Source organism: Quercus suber, unplaced genomic scaffold, assembly GCF_002906115.3.
Source record: "Quercus suber isolate HL8 unplaced genomic scaffold, Cork oak 2.0 scaffold_568, whole genome shotgun sequence".
NCBI classification, from domain to species: Eukaryota; Viridiplantae; Streptophyta; class Magnoliopsida; order Fagales; family Fagaceae; genus Quercus; species Quercus suber.
The window spans coordinates 221,102-244,066 of NW_027070013.1; the positions used below are offsets into that span (position 1 = coordinate 221,102).

Here is a 22,965-nt window from a genome sequence, read left to right on the forward strand (position 1 = left end):
TATGAAATATTATTTCCATAATTAAAGTATAACAATTTAACGTTGGTTTATTTCAACAATCAGTTAAATTATACAACATGCCCTAGAATATTTTTAATGTATTTTATTGTCTTCTAATAAGTAAAATGACCCCGCACATTGCGCAGGTTAAATGCTAGTTATAGTAATTACTCAGCTGAGTTTGGCACTTATAATAGATTCAAGTGATCCAATAAAACCGACAATTGTCACAAGAAAACAGACAAAGCTAAATGTCCTAAGTACAATCCATTTTTTTGTCCAAGCTCCTACTTTCTTTTGTACAAAGTACATCTCCACAGGGAAATATATAGTCAACGGCCAAAAGTTCAAGGCCCCTAACAGTCCCAAGACTGAATTGAAGTAAGGGAAGTGTAAAGTTGAATTTAATCAACCATTTAATTGGCTTTATTCCGTGACCAATTTGCTTGTAATTTAGCACTTAGCAACCCTGTATTTAGGTGGGAAAATTGTAAGGGTAGTGTGTGAGAAAATATGAAGAAAAGCTCAAGAGTGTGCAAGAAAAACAGAGGCTCGCGGCTAGGGCTCGCGGGTCGATCGCGACTGGCAAGCCACGAAAGGCAGGCACGTGAGAGGCACACTGGGAAGCTGAAGGGTTGCGCCAGCTGTTACGCTACAGGACAAAAATTCCAGTCTGGCCAGGCCGTTACGTCACGACTTGAACTCGCAACTTGGACAAGCGGCGAGACCAAGTCGCCAACTTGCCCTGTTTGGCAAAAACTGACGTTTTGCATTCCCTTCTCACCCTACTATATATACACCCTTATACTCATCATATTGTTAGAGTTTCCAGCGAGAATTTTGTGAGAGAAAACCCTAGAGAAAAACAAGATTGTTTCATCCCCAATCTTCATCTAAAGAGACTCTACAAATTCCTCTACTCTCTTCCTCTCCATTGTCATACTCTTGAGAGGTCATTTACCAAACTCTTATCTCACCACACCCACGTCTGTGAAAAGGTCCATTTGGTGCTTTGGGAAGCAGTTTGGAAAGGAACCAATATACATTGGTTGATGCTATGGTCAAGTAGCGGAATCCGGCAAGCTAAAGAAGAAATAGGTTCGGCGTAACCTCGTTGGAGAAAGAAACTTGGAGGGCATAGGTACTTGGGTAGATTAGGCTTGGAGGGTCTTCTGCTGTTCATGTATCCCAACTACATTCTTTAGTGGATTATTTGACCACTTGGAAGGCGGCGGAGAGATTTTACGCCGAGGACTTCGGTTTCCTCTTCGATAACACATCGTGTGTTGTCCGTGTGTTTGCATCTTCCTTCCCTTTATCTTTGCCTTATATTTACTGCTGTGGATGTGTTTATATTTAACTTAGATTGTTTATCAATTCTGTTATGAGCTTGTTATCATGTTCCGTACATTAATTGTTTGATATAAAACTTGAATTGGTAATTTTATAATTTGGGGTCTAAACGTTCAAGGGTGTTTCATACCCATTTTGAACTTTCAGGAAGAGCATTGCAATTCCAGTGGTTGATACAACGTATGCAGTTCGGAAACATAGCCTAAGAAGATTCCACTGAAACCCGGCAACAATGGGAGTTTCATGGTATAGAAGTTATTTACAAAGCCACTGTTTGAGAATTTCTTGGTAAACCATCTTTCACAATATGCAAATACCGGCTGACTATAAATCTGAGAGTGAAAATATGTGAAAGAATGTAACTACAAGCAAGCCAAGGATGCAGAGAAGTAATTAACATTTGGCACTGCCTACAGTATGGAATAAAAGCATATCCTGATATATTATGCAATATAATTTTAAAAAGTTGGGTTACTTATGCATGACAGAAAAATGTTACATAGGATTTCAGTCTTGTTCAAGAAACTTTTCTTCTTAAACAATGCTTGTTGCATATGCCACAATACCTTTTGCCAGTGAATGTGCCACAAACATTTGGGCATAAACAAAATTTTTACAAGGTCAATGAGAAAGTGAGTTATAGATTTTATTTTTTTTAAATTGTATATTGATTGTTTGGACCTGATATCCTCCTAACAAATGAAGAACAATGCAGGCATTAGCAAAATCAATGAGCCAATAAGGTTCATAGAAACCAAATCCTGTCAATAGGTTTCCTGGTGTATCATTTCCAAAGGCTGCATATCCAAAGCATCCACAGCAGAGGTAGAAACAGGTTGTGACAAAAATGGCAACCATTGATGCCCTCTTCATGGTCTGGTTTTCTGGGGGAGGGGACTTCAAAGTATCCTTCATTTAACAAATTTCACAAAACATTTTAGATACTGAACTTATATCAGCAATTATTTATATATTACTAAATTTATAATGTTTACTTCAAATTTAAATTTTCATATGCTTTTGTTTTTATTTGGTTTATTATGAGATAGTACTCCATACCTGGATCTCAAGAACAATAATTGAGTACGGATAGGCAAAAGCAATGTCCCCAAATGCTTCAAAGACTAACCAAAATTTATTGGCAAGAGTAGAAGCCGGGACTCCTGTAATGCTCCCCATAATCTTCCCATTTTCTGCAAATACAACTCATGAATGTTGATATATAAATAGCAAAGCAGCCAACTTTCCTATTAGGTGAACCAAACATTTCTAGTACCCTCCATTTAGCTGCCGCATTCTGAAAATTTTTCCTTGATAATACCAGATAGTTGCTTTAGCCTCATTTGAGTGAAAGCTCTTGTTTTTGCAAGTTTGGAGTGATAAGAAAATATAAAACTCAGAGTTCTAAAATACATCCTTTTCGTAGGTTATCTCAGCAACCTGAAGAATTACTACAACATTTTAGAGAGTGAAACAACTTTTCATACTTTATACAGCTTTATGCGATCACAGGGTGTGTTTTAGTTGTAAAATTGGAGGCCTGTGATTGAAAAAAAGAAGGCAAACAGAGCCATACCTATTACTTTTGCGAAGCCAAGTGCTATTCCAATAAAAGAGTAGGTAAAGGACATCATTGCAGCAACAACCGAGAGCCATTCCATTTTATGGAAATCTGGAATCTGTGACACAACAATCTGAACAAGTCCAAAGAGAAGCATATAAAAAGTATCACCATATGCACATGGAGCTTGGTGCCCTTCTTTGTGATAGCAGTTTGACTTCTGAATTGCCCTGCATGAATATATCAAAGAAAGGAAAATATGTGAATTATGAATATATCAAAGAAAGGAAAATATAAGAATTAGGAAGATGAAACTTAGCCAACTTGAACTCAAGCAGAAATCGCAAAAGAAAAGGAAAAGAGTGGATCATAAACATAGCTGATGAAGATGACACTCATACTAGGTGTGAGTTTGGATGTTGCTGAAATGATTTTCTTAGTGCGTTTGGCGTTTTTCTGTGAGTCCCATGCACTGTTCACGGGACTCACAAGTACGAAATTCAACAAATTTTAAGTTAAAACTAGGTTCCACGGCACTATTCACACATTTAAAAGTTATTTTGCTTCAGTGTTTTTAGTTTTTAGCAATAAGCAGTATTTAAACAAACCCTAGAATGAACATTCAAAGGGTTAAAAAGGAGAAGATAACGAGAGATGTGCAGAGACAATTTCGCAATACACAAAATTTTATTATACTCCATTTATACTGGTTGCTGTAGTAATAGCATAAGCAATCAGACTCAGTCCCATAAAAGCTCAAATTTTGAAGAAAAACCACAAAACCATGCCTGTGTTCTTCCAGAACTTTCACTATACCAAATCAGGGGCATATAAAACATAACAATCTTTGTAAAGTATATCCTAAGTCGAATATTATATAGAACCTTTAAAACCAAGAAGAAGAAGAAGAAGAAGGAAAAGAAGTTGGTGCTTTTACTACCAAGATTGACTCTAACAGCATCTGCGTAAAAGTAGTTTCATCTTCTGGTTATGGAGTCAGGACATCAGTAACGATCGGAAACAAGGAATGCAGAGACATAGGTGACAATATCAAAACAAATCAAGGAAACTGCCCCTGCTATCAATCCTAACTGTGCAGTACTCCATGCCAGAGACAGAACTCCAGAGCCAATAACAGCAGTAATGATATGAGCTGTGCAACTCCACAAGGATCCTGATTGAATTGCCCACACGAGGCACTGAATTCAAGACTAAATTTGGAAGTAAATTTAGAAGAACCAGTGGTTAGTCCTAGAAAAAATCTTGACCACTTCTTCTTAGACGCCCATCGTCATCACAGGAACCTTTGGCTACTTCAAAAGAGTGTTTGATAGCCATGTTTATCCAACTCCAAAGAGGGCCATGAAGTTTGGTACCTGTATACCCAATATAAAAGCCTAAGACTCAGAACACTATGCCACACACCAATATGAAGGCCCCGGATACAAAACACTGTCACACATACATAAATGCAAATAAAAATACCATGCTTGTTACAGCTAACATTTTGTGTTCCTTTTTATCTCCATCTAAACTAACTAGCTTGCAGTGGCCTTTATTATATGGTGGCAAATAATGACCATGATCAACATAAGAATGTTCCATCAGTTCTACAAAGCTTTGAATTGGTCCTGAGTCCTAAGTGAGCACATGCATGTGTGCACATTTACTTATTATTGATCAGGCAATTAAAATTACGTAAAATTTTGAACATGGCCATATAAGCTTCATCATTTTAGTTCCAATAATTCTAGTAAGCTGTAAAAGACAACACAAGAGTTGCCAGCTACTTGATGGAACTTTTTATTGGTAAGTGCCTATTTGATGGACTACTAAAGGAGAAACCTATCATGTACTTTTTTTTGGTGAAAAACCTATCATTTACTTGACACCATGGTAATTGCTCCCCAATTGGACAATCATTTGAAGGCTGCAATAGGAACAAAAGCCATTCAAGCATTTTTGAAGCCATGATTAGTGAGATTCTGCAAGGTTAGACTTAAAACTTACAAGGCTTTTGCATGGATCGTTTCTCAGTGTCATGAAGATATATAGTCTCATTTAGAACCTAAACAATGATGGAGAAATCAGCTGTCATGTTCATCATGCCATTTTCACCTTTCTTCCTTATTACTTTCTCCTTACCTTATTTTGAATTAAATAGTAGCAATGGATGGGTCCTTGAGTTGATAGTCCTCTTATCTAAAAATGTAAACGATTGAAATCAAGTAGAAATTTTGTCCCTTGCAATGGAAATACTCCAATAGCCAATGTCCAGAAAAAAAGGCAGTTTGATACACAGCCTCTTTAGCTGATTCTGATTCCACATGATACCATTTCTAAAGGGATGTTTCATCCTGTTTTTTAACTCTTGTTGCTGTGTTTGTTTCCTCAATACACCTAACATAAACTTTCACATCATTTGCAGCTTGAGAAACTTTAGACTTGATTTCAAGAATCTCAAAAACTAACTAGTAAAGGACATAGAGTGGACCCATAATCATGTATCAGCTGCACCGTTTATTTAGTCCTATCATCCTTTGCACAATATTACCAAAGAGATATTGGCGTAAAATAGTGGAGGTAAACGAGTGCAAGAGGAAATTTTCCCTTTTCCCTATTATTAACCTTATCCTTTAGGATGTGTCCTTTTCATTTGAAGGTACAATTTTGTGGCTAGCCAGGCTTGCATTTGAATGGACCAGACCCAGCTAGAGATTGGCACCGCAAAAGGCCCAGTAAGATACACTCTAGGACTAGAAAGTAGAAACAAGAGTATCCAGTTTCCATGGCCCAAGTCCCTGGAGCTATCTTGTCTTATACTAATTATCTTGCACCACCATCTATGGAGTGGCCTCTTACAAGTCTATGACTCCCAACTAGAAGCTTGTGAGACCACTCCATGAAGCTGACATAGGATATGGTTTCTCCTAACACATATATCTTCATGTCAATATGTTAGGAACTCATGGATAGAACTCACCCTTGAAAATCGGCTTGCAAGGGGTGGCCAAGAACTTATAAACACATGGTTAAGTTTACACTTAATTCATGTGGGACACTAGAATCATAAAATAATACAATAAAATAAATTGAAGAGATGTAGGCAGAGGAGTTATTACAGTCACATTTAGATAATAAACATTTCTTTAAATATTGATGACATGATAAAAACTGAGGGTGAGTTTGGCATTAGCTTTAAACTTTAGCTTTTAGCTTTTAGCTTTTAGCTTTTAACTTGTATGTACAGTTTTTTAAAATCTCACTTTTTTCCATTTTTCCTCACTTTTTCAAAAAAATTCAAGGTACAAGTATACTTTACTACACTTTCAACAAAAAAAATTTCAACAAAAAGATAAATAAACCGTTCCAAAGAAACCTTTATTCATCCATAAATGATCAAGATTTAAAAACCCTAAAATAGAGTTAACTTGAGAACTTCAGAGAATCCAATGGACTATTAATATTTAAGAAAGTAGAATTACCTCAAAGCTTATTATTTATTTTAAGTATATGCATACATCATAATGGCTCAAATAACAATGGTGTAAAAAGCTCACCAAGTGAGAGGATTAGTGAGTAGAATAAGGCTATGATATGAAAGTAAAAGTTAAAGCCTAATTGTTGATGGAATATTAGAAATCCAAGAAATTCCTACTTGGTATCATTCGATATAAATTTCCAATTTCAATATTGTAAAATTGAATTTATTCAACTATGTGTTAGCTTTATTTCATACAAAATTTGCTTGTAATTCAGCATTTAGAAACCCTGTATTTAGGTAGGAATAATATAAGGGTTTTGTGTGAGAGAGCGTAAAGATTTGATCAAGAGTGTGCAACAAGAAGGTGACTCACAACAGGAACTCGCGACTGACTCGCGACTGGTGACTCGCCAAAATAAAGCACACATGTGAAGCATGCAGAAAGATGAAGAGTCAAGATAGCTAGATCACAACAAGACAAAAGTAGAGTCTGGCCTAGTCTGGTAACTGGCGACTGGAACTTGCAACTCATTCCAGTCGCAAGTGACTCGCCAATGCTCCCTGTTTTGCTGAAAAGTGACTTTTCACATTCCATCTCATACCCTACTATAAATACCCTTATACCCACGAAATGTAGAGCAAAAAAAGCTTCTAGAGAGAACTTTAAGAGAGAAACCCTAGAGAAAAACAAGATTGATTCATCCACAATCTTATACATTTGATTCTCCAAATTCCTCGACTCTCACCCTCTCCATTGTCATATTTATAAGAGGATTATAAACCAAATCCTTACCTCACCAAATTCAGAATAGTGAAAAAGTTCTTGGTGTTTGGGAAGTAGTTCAAGAGATAACCAATTCATATTAGTTGATGCAATGAGCTAATTGCGGGATTTAGAAAGCTAAAGAAGACACGGTGGGAGTAACCTTGTTGGAGCAAGAAGCTTGAAAGGCTTAGGTGCATTGGATAGATTAGACTTGAAGAGTCTATTGCTATTCATATATCCTAATTAATTTTCTAATGGATCATTTACCGCTTGGAGGGTGGCGGAGAAATTTTTTGCCGAGTTCTTTGATTTCCTCTTCGATAACACGTGCCGATGTAATTTTGTATTTGCATCTCTCTTTCCCTTACTCTTAGCTTTTAATTTTTGCTAGTTGTGATTAATCAAAGGCTTAAAGTAGTTTCCTCATTTGGGTATTGCTTATATTTCATATTCTGCACATATACTATTTGAATATAAGCTTATTTTGGAATATTTGTTTTTGAAGGTCTAAACATTCACAAGTGTTTTAAACACTAAGCAAGTTTTCAAATATCTTAGGTATGGTGTTGGCAAATCCATGACAATATATCTTGTTTTGAGTTGTAAGCATTAAAAATCAAGTACAAGATCAAGTCCAAGGTTCAGCACAAGAAAGGACAATCTCGGGAATTTTGATTGACCCTCGATCATCTCTCAATTGATCAAGAGTGCTTGTTGACCAACTCTCGATTGAGTTGATTGATGAAGAATCAGAAAATCATGTTTTTTTTTCCTAACGTGTTCTATTTGAAGTCCGCTAATGGGGTGGGTTATTGTAACCCTAATTAGAGAGTCATGAGTACAAAAGAAAATAGAGAAGATATTCTACGATGTTGTTGCCATTAGCGTGGCCAATGTTGCCAATCATATCTTCTTTGCTAGATACCGTGTTTCTGCCTACAACAATCTGTCACTAAACATGCATTTATACTTTTATGTCTTTCTTATAAGAGTTAATCTGTAATTTTTCCTATTTATTTATAGGACATCTATTGGATGTTTCTTTACACAGATCTCTTTTTTTTTTTCTTTTTTCTTTTAAATATAATTGCTTAAGTGTATATTGCCATGATCAACACAAAGATTAATTAATCTTTCAGATGACTCTTGAAAGCAGTGAAACCAACTCTTAAAATTTGTGTTTCTCCTCAAAAAATCTAAACATGTGCACATTCTCGAGGATTGATTCATTTGTGAACAACTTGCCCAGTTTTGAAATTCACAAATATATGAAAAAAATAAGGATACAATTGAGTGTTTGGTGATAGATGATTTAGTTCTTGACCATTTTTTCTAAGTTCCATTGACACATAATAGGATGAAAAATGAAATAGTTGGGTATATTTCTAATCAATTAGCTATAGGAAAACAATTTTGATTAATTCTTTTCCAGTTTAGTGGTATCATCTTAATATCTTTTGTTAATTTTTTGTTCATAGTTGGTGAAATTTCTTTTGCTAAAGATCTATATGGTAGTAGTATGTTTGGTTTATTGCTTTAGCATGAACCTGCAATTCTTTCATAAAACTTTTAATTTTACTTCCATTGCTTCAGCCTTTCCTTGTAATTAAGGCTGTGATGACACGTAAGGAAAATTGCCCACTTAAAAACCTGCCACACTTACAATTTAAAGGTTACAAAATACCGCATGTTGCACCATTTGAGGCTTTAAATTTTAACTGTTAATTGTGCAACCTGCACAGGAATTTTTTTTCCAAATAACATTAAATATCAAAAAATTTAGTTAGTTGTCACGTTTCAAAACAATGTTGTAAACTAGCATCTCGAGTGTCTAAAACTCAAGTTCCAAGATAAAACTTAAGTTTTTAAGTCTCGATTCATAAGTGGTGGGAGCTAATGTGGAAGAAAATCTACGTAGAATTTGAGTTTTTAAGACTCGAGTTTCACCATTTTAACTTCTTCTTCCTCGCGTTCTTCTGAGTTCCGACCCAGTGGTCTTCTTCATGCAAATTTGAAGACCAAATCGTCCAATTGCCCACCCAGTGTTCAATCATACAATCGGAGCTCCAGCGTTCTTGGTTCTTCCTCTATTCTTCCTCTGTTCTTCATTAGATCGTTGCTCTATTCTTCATCGTCAGATTGTTGTTCTTAGTCGTCAGATCGTTCCTCTATTCTTCTTTAGGTCTGTTGTTCTTCAAGTACCAAAATCGAGTCTTAAAGTACCAAAATCGAGTCTTAAAGACTTGGTTTTGCTTTTTAGAACTCGAGTCTATGAGACTCTAGATCTATCTGGCGTCACATTTCCAACTCAACAAATGGGAATCGAGTCTTTAATTCTCAAGTTTTAGACTGAAATCGAGTCTATAAAACTCGAGATGCTAGTTTGCAATTTTCTTCCAACTGCATATTAACTTATGATATTCTTTCTTCTCACTCTGCTAGTCTACAAATTCCCTCACCTACACAATTTAAAACAGAAAACACAATTAGATTGAGAGAGAGAGAGAGAGAGAGAGAGAGAGAGAGAAACTGAGAAATCTACCCCCAACTGTGTCAAGCGACAGTCCAGGCCTCTACCATCATCAAACCCATTCCCTCCGCCTTTTTTTTTTTTTTTTTTTAATTTGGGATCAAATCTGATTTAGGTTTGGGCATTTTGACTAGATTGGATTGCATTAAGTTTTTTTGGCTTAGATAGGTTTTGTAAGGAATTTGGATCAAGAATGGTTTTTAATATCCGTTATTTGTGTTGGATTTGGTTTTCCTTCAGGATATTTGATTTCAATTTGTTTTGAGTATATCTTTACACTTTAAAGCTTTCATTTTATTTATTCTTTTAAAATAAAAATTTGAAACATTTTTTCCGTTTATAATTTCGTTTCTCATGTTTCTTTTCTAGCATTTTTTCCGTTTATAATTTTTTCATTTCTCATTTTTTCTGTTTATAATTTCCTTTGGGATATTTGGGTTCAATTTGTTTTTGAGTATATCTCTACACTTTAACCCTTAACTCTCACTATGGAATTGTTGTTTTAAATTTTAATGCGTTATCCTTTCTTATTTATCCATTCATATGCATTTAGTTTCTTGCTCCTTTCATGTTTGATGCATCTTAATTTGTTATAATATTTTGCTATCTTGGAGGTAGGGGTGTCCAACTAGCCCAGCATCTCGCTCAACCCGGCCAACCCGCCCATGTCCGACCTGCCACCACCCTATCCGACGACTCCAGCGATCAGACGCAGGTTCTGAGCTAGCCAATCCGACCCTACGCGGGTTGCTAGTCGGTTTTCCATTTCAAAACCCGTGGCACCCGACCCGAACCGAGTCCTTTACCATTTCCGGTGAATTATTACGAATTTCAGACCAATTTCGATGAGATCTAGTCCAGATCCTTTGAGATCTGGCAAGATCTCACCGTTATCCGATGAAATACGGTCCCTATCTCGACGGATTTGCCAGATTTCGGCCAGATCTAGCCGGATTTGGCCAGATTTTGGCCCCAATGATAAAACCTGAGACCGACTCGAATCAACCCGAAACAGACGAGACCTAAACCAAAAAATCTGACCAAATCTCCAGGTCAATTTCGAGTCAGATTTTTATCCACCCACCTCATTCGGGTCAAGTCCAGGTTGGGCACAAACTCGACCCGGCCCGACCCATGGATAGCCCTACTTGGAGGGTTAGTCATGTTGTTCAAGTGTTTTCCACTAGAGTCACTAAGTACATTCTCATGTTTGTAAGATTTCAATTTAATTTTTCAAAGTACAAAATTTTAAAATCTTTCACTGGGTGAGTTTCTAAATGCTACTCAATGACAGTTTGTGTTTGTAAGGGCATTCAAAAATCAAACAAAGAGGTACTTAAGAAGATTTTTGAAAGCGTGAGAAGGTTTATTTACACCAAGGACTATGAGCAAGTCCAAGGACGAGGCTTGAGGCTTTATTTTTTTGAAGTAACGTTTGAATTTCATAATTAATTGTTTTGTTTTGATGATAAGCAAAGAAGTGAAGTTACCATGTTAGCTTTTCTGTTTATATAAATTGATAGTTTTGTTTGATTGAACTTGGATCATTTGAAGGTTTTTTTTCTTTTTTCTTTGTTTGACAATTTTCTTTACTGGGATGTGTTACAATTCAAACTTAATGTATATTTCCCTTTAGTGCTGTGCATGTGCTATACTCAATTTTCTTTACTAAATTTGCTGTGAAAAAAATGTTTTTTTTTTTTTTTTTTAACTTATATTGACATTGACTTGACTTAATTTCGATTTAATTAACCCGCCCATGTCCGACCTGCCACCACCCTATCCGACGACTCCGGCGATCAGACGCAGGTTCTAAGCTAGCCAACCCGACCCTACGCGGGTCGCTTGTCGGTTTTCCATTTCAAAACCCGTGACACCCAACCCGAACCGAGTCCTTTACCCTTTTCGGTGAATTATTACGAATTTCAAACCAATTTCGATGAGATCTAGTCCAAATCCTTTGAGATCTGGCAAGATCTCAGCGTTATCTGATGAAATACGATCCCTATCTCGACGGATTTAGCCAGATTTCGGCCAAATCTAGCCGGATTTGGCCAGATTTTGGCCCCGATGATAAAACCCAAGACCGACTCGAATCAACCCGAAACAGACGAGACCTGAACCGAAAAATCTGACCAAATCTCCAGGTCAGTTTCGAGTCAAATTTTTATCCACCCACCTCATTAAGGTCGAGTCCAAGTTGGGCACAAACTCGACCCGACCCGACCCATGGGTAGCCCTACTTGGAGGGTTAGTCATGTTGTTCAAGTTTTTTCCACTAGAGTCACTAAGTACATTCTCATGTTTGTGAGATTTCAAGTTAATTTTTCAAAGTACAAAATTTTAAAATCTTTCACTGGGGGAGTTTCTAAATGCTACTCAATGACAGTTTGTGTTTGTAAGGGCATTCAAAAATCAAACAAAGAGGTACTTAAGAAGATTTTTGAAAGCGTGAGAAGGTTTATTTACAGCAAGGACTATGAGCAAGTCCAAGGACGAGGCTTGAGGCTTTATTTTTTTGAAGTAACGTTTGAATTTCATAATTAATTGTTTTGTTTTGATGATAAGCAAAGAAGTGAAGTTACCATGTTAGCTTTTCTGTTTATATAAATTGATAGTTTTGTTTGATTGAACTTGGATCATTTAAAGGTTTTGTTTTTTCTTTTTTCTTTGTTTGACAATTTTCTTTACTGGGATGTGTTACAATTCAAACTTAATGTATATTTCCCTTCAGTGCTGTGTATGTGCTATACTCAATTTTCTTTACTAAATTTGCTGTGAAAACAATTTTTTTTTTTTTTTAACTTATATTGACATTGACTTGACTTAATTTCGATATAATTTATTTTCCATTTTTATAATTATTCAATCTTTGCTGTGAAGTGTCATAGTCATTGGGTTTTTTCCCCTATTAATTTACATGTAAGGGTTTGCTTTGCCTTGAGCCACATTGTCTAAGGAAGTTAAAACACTTTAGTGAAAGTTCTGTTTTTGTTTATGTGGCTGTATGTATGTTTTATTCTTTGGTTGATTTACTAATTTTCCTTAATGTGCTATATCATAATAGGTTGTTGGTGGTTGGTTTTTCATCATGACCAAAAGGTGAAGATAAAAATTAGGCGTAAATGCACTTTTAGTCCCTACATTTTGACTTTTTTTCATTTCGGTCCTTACATTTTATTTTTACCACTTTTAGTCCCTAAACCGATTAACGCGTGACATTTAAGTCCTTATCGTCACTCAACTATCAAAAAATGCAAACGTGGCTGACGGCACAGTAAAATAATAATTAAAAAATCTATTTTAACATTAAAAAATTGCCACGCCAGAATTTAAATTAAAAAAAAATTAATTTATTAATTTTAACTAAATGAAAAAAATTAAAAACAAAAAAACAAGCCATCAAAACACCACAATCCCATATCACAACTCTCTGAAACTCTCCTAATCGGTCTTTCCCAGATCGGTCTCTCAATTTCTCTGCCTCCATTCTTTCCTTTTCTTCTTTTTCTTCTCTCTCCCTCTATCTTGGTGCTTAGCCTTCTTGAACTCTCTTTATCTCTTGATTTTGCTCAAACCCAAACCCATATGCCTCAAGCTCCTCTCTCAAATCAATAGGTCTCTCTCTTTGGCATTTTTTTTTTTTGTGGGTTTCTGTGCATATGGTGTTGCCGACTTGTCGTGGTGAGGTGGAGGGCGTGGGTTTGTGGGGATCGGCGTGGTGGAGGTCTGAGTTTGTGGATCGACGTGGCAAAGGGTGGGGGTTTGTGGTGATTGGCGTCTGTGGTAGAGTTTTGGAGATGGCACAATCAGAGTTTGGGTCGGTCGGTGATGGGTTGCATGATTGTTCAGTGGCTGGATCAGTAATGGTTGGTGGTTAGATTGAAGTTTGGTTGTGGGTTTCAGTGGCTGGATTGAAGTTTGGTGGTGGGTTTCAATGATGGCACAGATCGGAGTTTGGTGGTGGGATTCATTCACAGATTGTAATTTGGTGATGGGCTTCGTTCTCAGATCAAAGAGGAATGGCGCCTGGACTAGCTGAGTTTTTTTTTCTTTTTTTAATCAAATTTGGGTGGAATAGTTTGCTCCGATGGGTTTGTATGGGTAGTGGATGGGTTTATTGTTTTGGATTTGTGGCGGATAGTTGATGGTTTTGTGGCAGATTCCGGTGGATTTGTGGTTGTAATTTGAGGGCAGTCATGGGTCAAGAAAGAAAATTTTGTGTTTAGGTTTGTGTTCTTGAGTTCTTTGATCTGGGTTGGAGTTCTTGTTTTCATCACGTTCTTCCTGAGTTTTTTTTTTTTTTTTAGTTAAAATTAATATATCATTTTTTTAAATTTAAATTCTGATGTGGCAATTTTTTTAATGCTAAAATAGATTTTTTAATTATTATTTTACAGTGCCGTCAGCCATGTCAGTTTTTGCTTTTAGTTGGGTGACGGTAAGGACTTAAATGTCACGCGTTAATTGATTTAAGAACTAAAAGCAGTAAAAATAAAATGTAGGAACCAAAATAAAAATAAAAATAAAAGTCAAAATATAGGAACTAAAAATACATTTACGTCTAGAAATTACCCTTATCAATACCTGCCATGCCTTCGTCATTATCACAAGATGTAGATAGACTTCTTCTTTTTCTTTTTTTCTTTTTTTCTTTTTCCCCCAAACCTCATCTTGCTTGATAAACCTTATATTTATCTATTTTTACCACATATATTTATCTATTGATTTTTTATGCATATAAATTTTATGTTAAGTTGTTCTATACAGCTATTTTAGAATTGTTATGAAATATTGTTTCCATAATTAAAGTTTAACAGTTTAACGTTGGTTTATTTTAACCATTAGTTAAATTATACAACATGCCCTAGAAGAATTTTAATGTATTTTATTGTCTTCTAATAAGTAAAATGACCCCGCACATTGCGCAGGTTAAACGCTAGTTACAATAATTACTCAGCTGAGTTCGGCACTTATAACAGATTCAAGTGATCCAATAAAACCAACAATTGTCACAAGAAAGCAGACAAAGCTAAATGTCCTAAGTACAATCCATTTTTTTGTCCAAGCTCCTACTTTCTTTTGTACAAAGTACATCTCCACAGGGAAATATATAGTCAACGGCCAAAAGTTCAAGGCCCCTAACAGTCCCAAGACTGAATTGAAGTAAGGGAAGAGCATTGCAATTCCAGTGGTTGATACAACGTATGCAGTTCGGAAACATAGCCTGAGAAGATTCCACTGAAAACCCGGCAACAATGGGAGTTTCATGGTATAGAAGTTATTTACAAAGCCACTGTTTGGGAATTTCTTGGTAAAGTAGAATTACCTCAAAGCTTATTATTTATTTTAAGTATATGCATACATCATAATGGCTCAAATAACAATGGTGTAAAAAGCTCACCAAGTGAGAGGATTAGTGAGTAGAATAAGGCTATGATATGAAAGTAAAAGTTAAAGCCTAATTGTTGATGGAGTATTAGAAATCCAAGAAATTCCTACTTGGTATCATTCGATATAAATTTCCAATTTCAATATTGTAAAGTTGAATTTATTCAACTATGTGTTGGCTTTATTTCATGCAAAATTTGCTTGTAATTCAGCATTTAGAAACCCTGTATTTAGGTGGAATAATATAAGGGTTTTGTGTGAGAGAGTGTAAAGATTTGATCAAGAGTGTGCAACAAGAAGGTGACTCACGACAGGAACTCGAGCAGACATGTGAAGCATGCAGAAAGATGAAGAGTCAAGATAGCTAGATCACAACAGGACAAAAGTAGAGTCTGGCCTAGTCTGGTAACTGGCGACTGGAACTTGCAACTCATTCCAGTCGCAAGTGACTCGCCAATGCTCCCTGTTTTGCTGAAAAGTGACTTTTCACATTCCATCTCATACCCTACTATAAATACCCTTATACCCACGAAATGTAGAGCAAAAAAGCTTCTAGAGAGAACTTTAAGAGAGAACACCTAGAGAAAAACAAGATTGATTCATCCACAATCTTATACATTTGATTCTCCAAATTCCTCGACTCTCACCCTCTCCATTGTCATATTTATAAGAGGATTATAAACCAAATCCTTACCTCACCAAATTCAGAATAGTGAAAAAGTTCTTGGTGTTTGGGAAGTAGTTCAAGAGATAACCAATTCATATTAGTTGATGCAATGAGCTAATTGCGGGATTTAGAAAGCTAAAGAAGACATGTGGGAGTAACCTTGTTGGAGCAAGAAGCTTGAAAGGCTTAGGTGCATTGGATAGATTAGGCTTGAGAGTTATTGCTATTCGTGTATCCTAATTAATTTTCTAATGGATCATTTACCGCTTGGAGGGTGGCGGAGAGATTTTTTGCCGAGTTCTTTGATTTCCTCTTCGATAACACGTGCCGATGTAATTTTGTATTTGCATCTCTCTTTCCCTTACTCTTAGCTTTTAATTTTTGCTAGTTGTGATTAATCAAAGGCTTAAAGTAGTTTCCTCATTTGGGTATTGCTTATATTTCATATTCTGCACATATACTATTTGAATATAAGCTTGTTTTGGAATATTTGTTTTTGAAGGTCTAAACATTCACAGTGTTTTAAACACTAAGCAAGTTTTCAAATATCTTAGGTATGGTGTTGGCAAATCCATGACAATATATCTTGTTTTGAGTTGTAAGCATTAAAAATCAAGTACAAGATCAAGTCCAAGGTTCAGCACAAGAAAGGACAGTCTGGGAATTTTGATTGACCCTCGATCATCTCTCAATTGATCAAGAGTGCTTGTTGATCAACTCTCGATTGAGTTGATTGATGAAGAATCAGAAAATCATGTTTTTTTTTCCTAACGTGTTCTATTTGAAGTCCGCTAATGGGGTGGGTTATTGTAACCCTAATTAGAGAGTCATGAGTATAAAAGAAAATAGAGAAGATATTCTACGATGTTGTTGCCATTAGCGTGGCCAATGTTGCCAATCATATCTTCTTTGCTAGATACCGTGTTTCTGCCTACAACAATCTGTCACTAAACATGCATTTATACTTTTATGTCTTTCTTATAAGAGTTAATCTGTAATTTTTCCTATTTATTTATAGGACATCTATTGGATGTTTCTTTACATATCTCTTTTTTTTTTTTTTTTTTTAAATATAATTGCTTGAGTGTATATTGCCATGATCAACACAAAGATTAATTAATCTTTCAGATGACTCTTGAAAGCAGTGAAACCAACTCTTAAAATTTGTGTTTCTCCTCAAAAAATCTAAACATGTGCACATTCTCGAGGATTGATTCATTTGTGAACAACTTGCCCAGTTTTGAAATTCACAATATATGAAAAAATAAGGATACAATTGAGTGTTTGGTGATAGATGATTTAGTTCTTGACCATTTTTTTAAGTTCCATTGACACATAATAGGATGAAAAATGAAATAGTTGGGTATATTTCTAATCAATTAGCTATAGGAAAACAATTTTGATTAATTCTTTTCCAGTTTAGTGGTATCATCTTAATATCTTTTGTTAATTTTTTGTTCATAGTTTGTGAAATTTCTTTTGCTAAAGATCTATATGGTAGTAGTATGTTTGGTTTATTGCTTTAGCATGAACCTGCAATTCTTTCATAAAACTTTTAATTTTACTTCCATTGCTTCAGCCTTTCCTTGTAATTAAGGTGTGATGACACGTAAGGAAAATTGCCCACTTCAAAACCTGTCACCTTACAATTTAAAGGTTACAAAATACCGCATGTTCACCATTTGAGGCTTTAAATTTTAACTGTTAATTGTGCAACCTGCACAGGAATTTTTTTTCCAAATAACATTAAATATCAAAAAATTTAGTTAGTTGTCACGTTTCAAAACAATGTTGTAAACTAGCATCTCGAGTGTTTAAAACTCAAGTTCCAAGATAAAACTTGAGTTTTTAAGTCTCGATTCATAAGTGGTGGGAGCTATGTGGAAGAAAATCTACGTAGAATTTGAGTTTTTAAGACTCGAGTTTCACCATTTTAACTTCTTCTTCCTCGCGTTCTTCTGAGTTGACCAGTGGTCTTCTTCTGCAAATTTGAAGACCAAATCGTCCAATTGCCCACCCAGTGTTCAATCATACAATCGGAGCTCCAGCGTTCTTGGTTCTTCCTCTATTCTTCCTTTGTTCTTCATTAGATCGTTGCTCTGTTCTTTTCGTCAGATTGTTGTTCTTAGTCGTCAGATCGTTCCTCTATTCTTCTTTAGGTCTGTTGTTCTTCAAGTACCAAAATCGAGTCTAAAGTACAAATCGAGTCTTAAAGACTTGTTTTGCTTTTTAGAACTCGAGTCTATGAGACTCTAGATCTATCTGGCGTCACATTTCCAACTCAACAAATGGGAATCGAGTCTTTAATTCTCAAGTTTTAGACTGAAATCGAGTCTATAAAACTCGAGATGCTAGTTTGCAATTTTCTTCAACTGCATTTAACTTATGATATTCTTTCTTCTCACTCTGCTAGTCTACAAATTCTCTCACCTACACAATTTAAAACAGAAAACACAATTAGATTAGAGAGAGAGAGAGAGAGAGAGAGAGAGAGAGAAACTGAGAAATCTACCCCCAACTGTGTCAAGCGACAGTCCAGGCCTCTACCATCATCAAACCCATTCCCTCCCGTTTTTTTTTTTTTTTTTTTTTTTTTTTAATTTGGGATCAAATCTGATTTAGGTTTGGGTATTTTGACTAGATTGGATTGCATAAGTTTTTTTGGCTTAGATAGGTTTTGTAAGGAATTTGGATCAAGAATGGTTTTTAATATCCGTTATTTGTGTTGGATTTGGTTTTCCTTCAGGATATTTGATTTCAATTTGTTTTGAGTATATCTTTACACTTTAAAGCTTTCATTTTATTTATTCTTTTAAAAAAAAATTGAAACATTTTTTCCGTTTATAATTTCGTTTCTCATGTTTCTTTTCTAGCATTTTTTCCTTTATAATTTTTTCATTTCTCATTTTTTCTGTTTATAATTTCCTTTGGGATATTTGGGTTCAATTTGTTTTTGAGTATATCTCTACACTTTAACCCTTTACTCTCACTATGGAATTGTTGTTTTAAATTTTAATGCGTTATCCTTTCTTATTTATCCATTCATATGCATTTAGTTTCTTGCTCCTTTCATGTTTGATGCATCTTAATTTGTTATAATATTTTGCTATCTTGGAGGTAGGGGTGTCCAACTAGCCCAGCATCTCGCTCAACCCGGCCAACCCGCCCATGTCCGACCTGCCACCACCCTATCCGACGACTCCGGCGATCAGACGCAGGTTCTAAGCTAGCCAACCGACCCTACGCGGGTCGCTTGTCGGTTTTCCATTTCAAAACCCGTGACACCCAACCCGAACCGAGTCCTTTACCCTTTCCGGTGAATTATTACGAATTTCAAACCAATTTCGATGAGATCTAGTCCAAATCCTTTGAGATCTGGCAAGATCTCAGCGTTATCCGATGAAATACGATCCCTATCTCGACGGATTGCCAGATTTCGGCCAAATCTAGCCGGATTTGGCCAGATTTTGGCCCCGATGATAAAACCAAGACCGACTCGAATCAACCCGAAACAGACGAGACCTGAACCAAAAATCTGACCAAATCTCCAGGTCATTTCGAGTCAAATTTTTATCCACCCACCTCATTCGGGTCAGTCCAAGTTGGGCACAAACTCGACCCGACCCGACCCATGGATAGCCCTACTTGGAGGGTTAGTCATGTTGTTCAAGTTTTTTCCACTAGAGTCACTAAGTACATTCTCATGTTTGTAAGATTTCAAGTTAATTTTTCAAAGTACAAAATTTTAAAATCTTTCACTGGGGAGTTTCTAAATGCTACTCAATGACAGTTTGTGTTTGTAAGGGCATTCAAAAATCAAACAAAGAGGTACTTAAGAAGATTTTTGAAAGCGTGAGAAGGTTTATTTACACAAGGACTATGAGCAAGTCCAAGGACGAGGCTTGAGGCTTTATTTTTTTGAAGTAACGTTTGAATTTCATAATTAATTGTTTTGTTTTGATGATAAGCAAAGAAGTGAAGTTACCATGTTAGCTTTTCTGTTTATATAAATTGATAGTTTTGTTTGATTGAACTTGGATCATTTAAGGTTTTTTTTCTTTTTTCTTTGTTTGACAATTTTCTTTACTGGGATGTGTTACAATTCAAACTTAATGTATATTTCCCTTCAGTGCTGTGCATGTGCTATACTCAATTTTCTTTACTAAATTTGCTGTGAAAAAATTTTTTTTTTTTTTTTAACTTATATTGACATTCCCTATTATTAACCTTATCCTTTAGGTTGTGTCCTTTTCATTTGAAGGTACAATTTTGTGGCTAGCCAGGCTTGCATTTGAATGGACCAGACCCAGCTAGAGATTGGCACCGCAAAAGGCCCAGTAAGATACACTCTAGGACTAGAAACAAGAGTCTCCAGTTTCCATGGCCCAAGTCCCTGGAGCTATCTTGTCTTATACTAATTATCTTGTACCCCCATCTATGGAGTGACCTCTTACAAGTCTGTGACTCCCAACTAGAAGCTTGTGAGACAACCACTCCATGAAGCTGACATAGGATATGGTTTCCTTCTTAGTAGGATGGTAGTTTAAAGTGTAGACTAACACATATCTTTATGTCAATATGTTAGGAACTCATGAGTAGAACTCACCCTTGAAAATCGGCTTGCAAGGGGTGGCCAAGAACTTATAAACACATAGTTAAGCTTACACTTAATTCATGTGGGACACTAGGATCATAACATAATACTATAAAATAAATTGAAGAGATGTAGGCAGAGGAGTTTTTACAGTCACATTAGATAATAGACATTTCTTTAAATATTGATGGCATGATAAAAACTAAGGGCGAGTTTGGCATTAGCTTTAACTTTAGCTTCTAACTTTTAACTTTTATGTACAACTTTTTAAAACCTCACTTTTTCTCATTTTTCCTCACTTTTTCAAAAAAATTCAAGGTACAAGTATACTTTAATACACTTTCAACAAAAAGATAAATAAACCGTTCTCAAACAAACCTTAATTCATCCATAAATTATCAAGATTTAAAAACCCTAAAATAGAGTTAACTTGAGAACTTCAGAGAATCCAATGGACCATTAATATTTAAGAATGTTAGTGATTTAGCTAGCATGTGACCACCAAAAAAAAAAAAAAAAACCTTACAGTTTAATAAAGAGTATGAAGTAGTGAAAATAGTTCTTGAGGAGTACCTCATGCTGGTAGCAGCCGTAATGACATAGGCAACTGCACCCCCCCATAAGCTCTCCAGCACAATCACTCCACTCACCTTCTGGCTCTTCTCTCCTGCATTTCCATGTACATTATAAGGTCAATGTTTATTATTAGATATATTGGCACTCCCAATAAAAAGGGTTTTCATTAATGCAGACTAGTGAAATATCTGCAGGTCTGGTGGACTACTTAGTTCTTTCTTTTTTAGTAGACAACAATAAAACTCAAAGCTTTGGTCACTTTACATTACCATTAAATAGGTCATGTGATTAAAAATAACATAGATAGTTATTCAATTGCAACTGGATTGAAGAAAATTTTGTCCTTAAGATGATTATTAGAATGTGATTCTAATAATTCCAATCTTTTAACAAGGATCAACATTAGAAAATGTTAACTCAACATGAATTTCATCCTAATGAACTGTTTATGAACTTTTTTTTTTTGGTCACGAATTACTGACTAACTTAAAAACAAAACTAAAAGGGATTTAGAATTTATTTGTTTATTATTTTTGCTAATCAAAGCCCAAGCCTACTATTAGCTAACTTAATCACACACTGGAACTTATAGATTAAAATATATATATATATATATATATATGAAGCCTAACACACACAATTCTTGATTTTTTTTTTTGGCTAAATGGGTCCACATTTTAGAAATTTCAACTTGCAAGACAAATATCATTAGCTAAGACAATACATCATTGATTGATTTCTACCAAAAAAAAAAAATATACATCATTGATTGATGGTTAAGATTAGATGTGACAAAGATCAGGAAATTGGGATTAAATCTCTCACCTAAATAACCCTGACAGCTTCCATATAGGACCGAATTCTAGCGGGGCCACATTCAGGATCTGGGTATCTATAGCAATCACATAGAAGGTTTGTGGAAATAATGGTGATGCCTGCAAAGACAATCATGATAATGGACCTGCAATCCACCCTAGCTGAGCCACGCTCCATGCAAGAGACAAAACTCCTGCCCCAATCACTCCTGTTATTATATATGCTATTGAAGTCCATGTGGTCCTTCACAAAAATAAAGACGAATATTAGCCCAAAAAGTTGTAACATTGAAATATTTTTTGGTTCATAATTTGATAATTGGGGAAGGGGTAATTTGAAGCCAAAGATCTCTGTGAAAACCTACTAATGCGAGTTGATATTAAGACTCTTAGCTACGTGACAGCTTAATTAAAGTATATTCATTCACCAAAAAAAAAAAAAAAAGAGTTTATCCTAAGAGATCGTTTGGGATGGGCTGAAATTTTAAGCTTATTTGCAATTTTAGCTTATTTTTATTACTATTTATTAGTTCTACTGCACTTTTTGATACTATTTATAAGTCTTATTATACTATTTAGCTTATTTTTCAACTTTTTTTTACACTTTCAGCAAAAAAAATTCAGCTTTAGTGTGTGTTTGGCAAAAATTAAAAAGCCAGCATATTTTACTATTCAGCTTATTTTTGCTACTATTCATACCCTCACTACACTTTTTGGTACTATTCATGGGTCTTACTGTATTATTTCAGTTAACTTTTACCTTTATCTATAATACTTTCAGCAAAAAGTTTTCAATTTCAGCAAAATAAGCGGATCTCAAACAGACCATCAGCTAAATAAACTTCTCAAATAGACCCTAAATGTACTTGTAAAAAGCTCAACTAGTGGGAGAATTAGTGGATGGAATAAGGTTGTGGTATAAGGGTGAAGGATGAAACTTAAATTTTGAAAATTAAAATGGATATTAGAAGGCCAAGATAATCATGCTTGGTTCAATAGGGTCTGTTTGAGAGCTGCTTATTTGCTGAAACTGAAAACTTTTTATTGAAAGTACTGTAGATAAAAGTAAAAGTTAGCTAAAGTAGTATAGTGGAACTCACAAATAGTATCAAAAAGTGTAATAGGACCCATGAATAGTAGCAAAAATAAGCTGAATAGTAAAATAAGTTGGCAAAATTAATCATGCCGGACACTAAATATAAGATTCCAATTTCAATAATGCTTTGTA

At 35.3% G+C, this 22,965-nt stretch overlaps 1 protein-coding gene across 1 annotated transcript; it reads right to left on the reverse strand.

Annotated features, from left to right (window-relative positions):
- Positions 1–156: 156 nt before the first annotated feature.
- On the reverse strand, positions 157–21,034 carry LOC111993405 (probable amino acid permease 7). The gene is given in 7 exon segments (XM_065764548.1): positions 157–391; positions 1,505–1,574; positions 1,577–1,685; positions 2,035–2,262; positions 2,413–2,546; positions 2,930–3,144; positions 20,920–21,034. Coding segments are annotated over 7 exon segments (981 nt in total). The 5' UTR covers positions 20,925–21,034; the 3' UTR covers positions 157–171.
- Between the last annotated feature and the right edge of the window lie 1,931 nt (positions 21,035–22,965).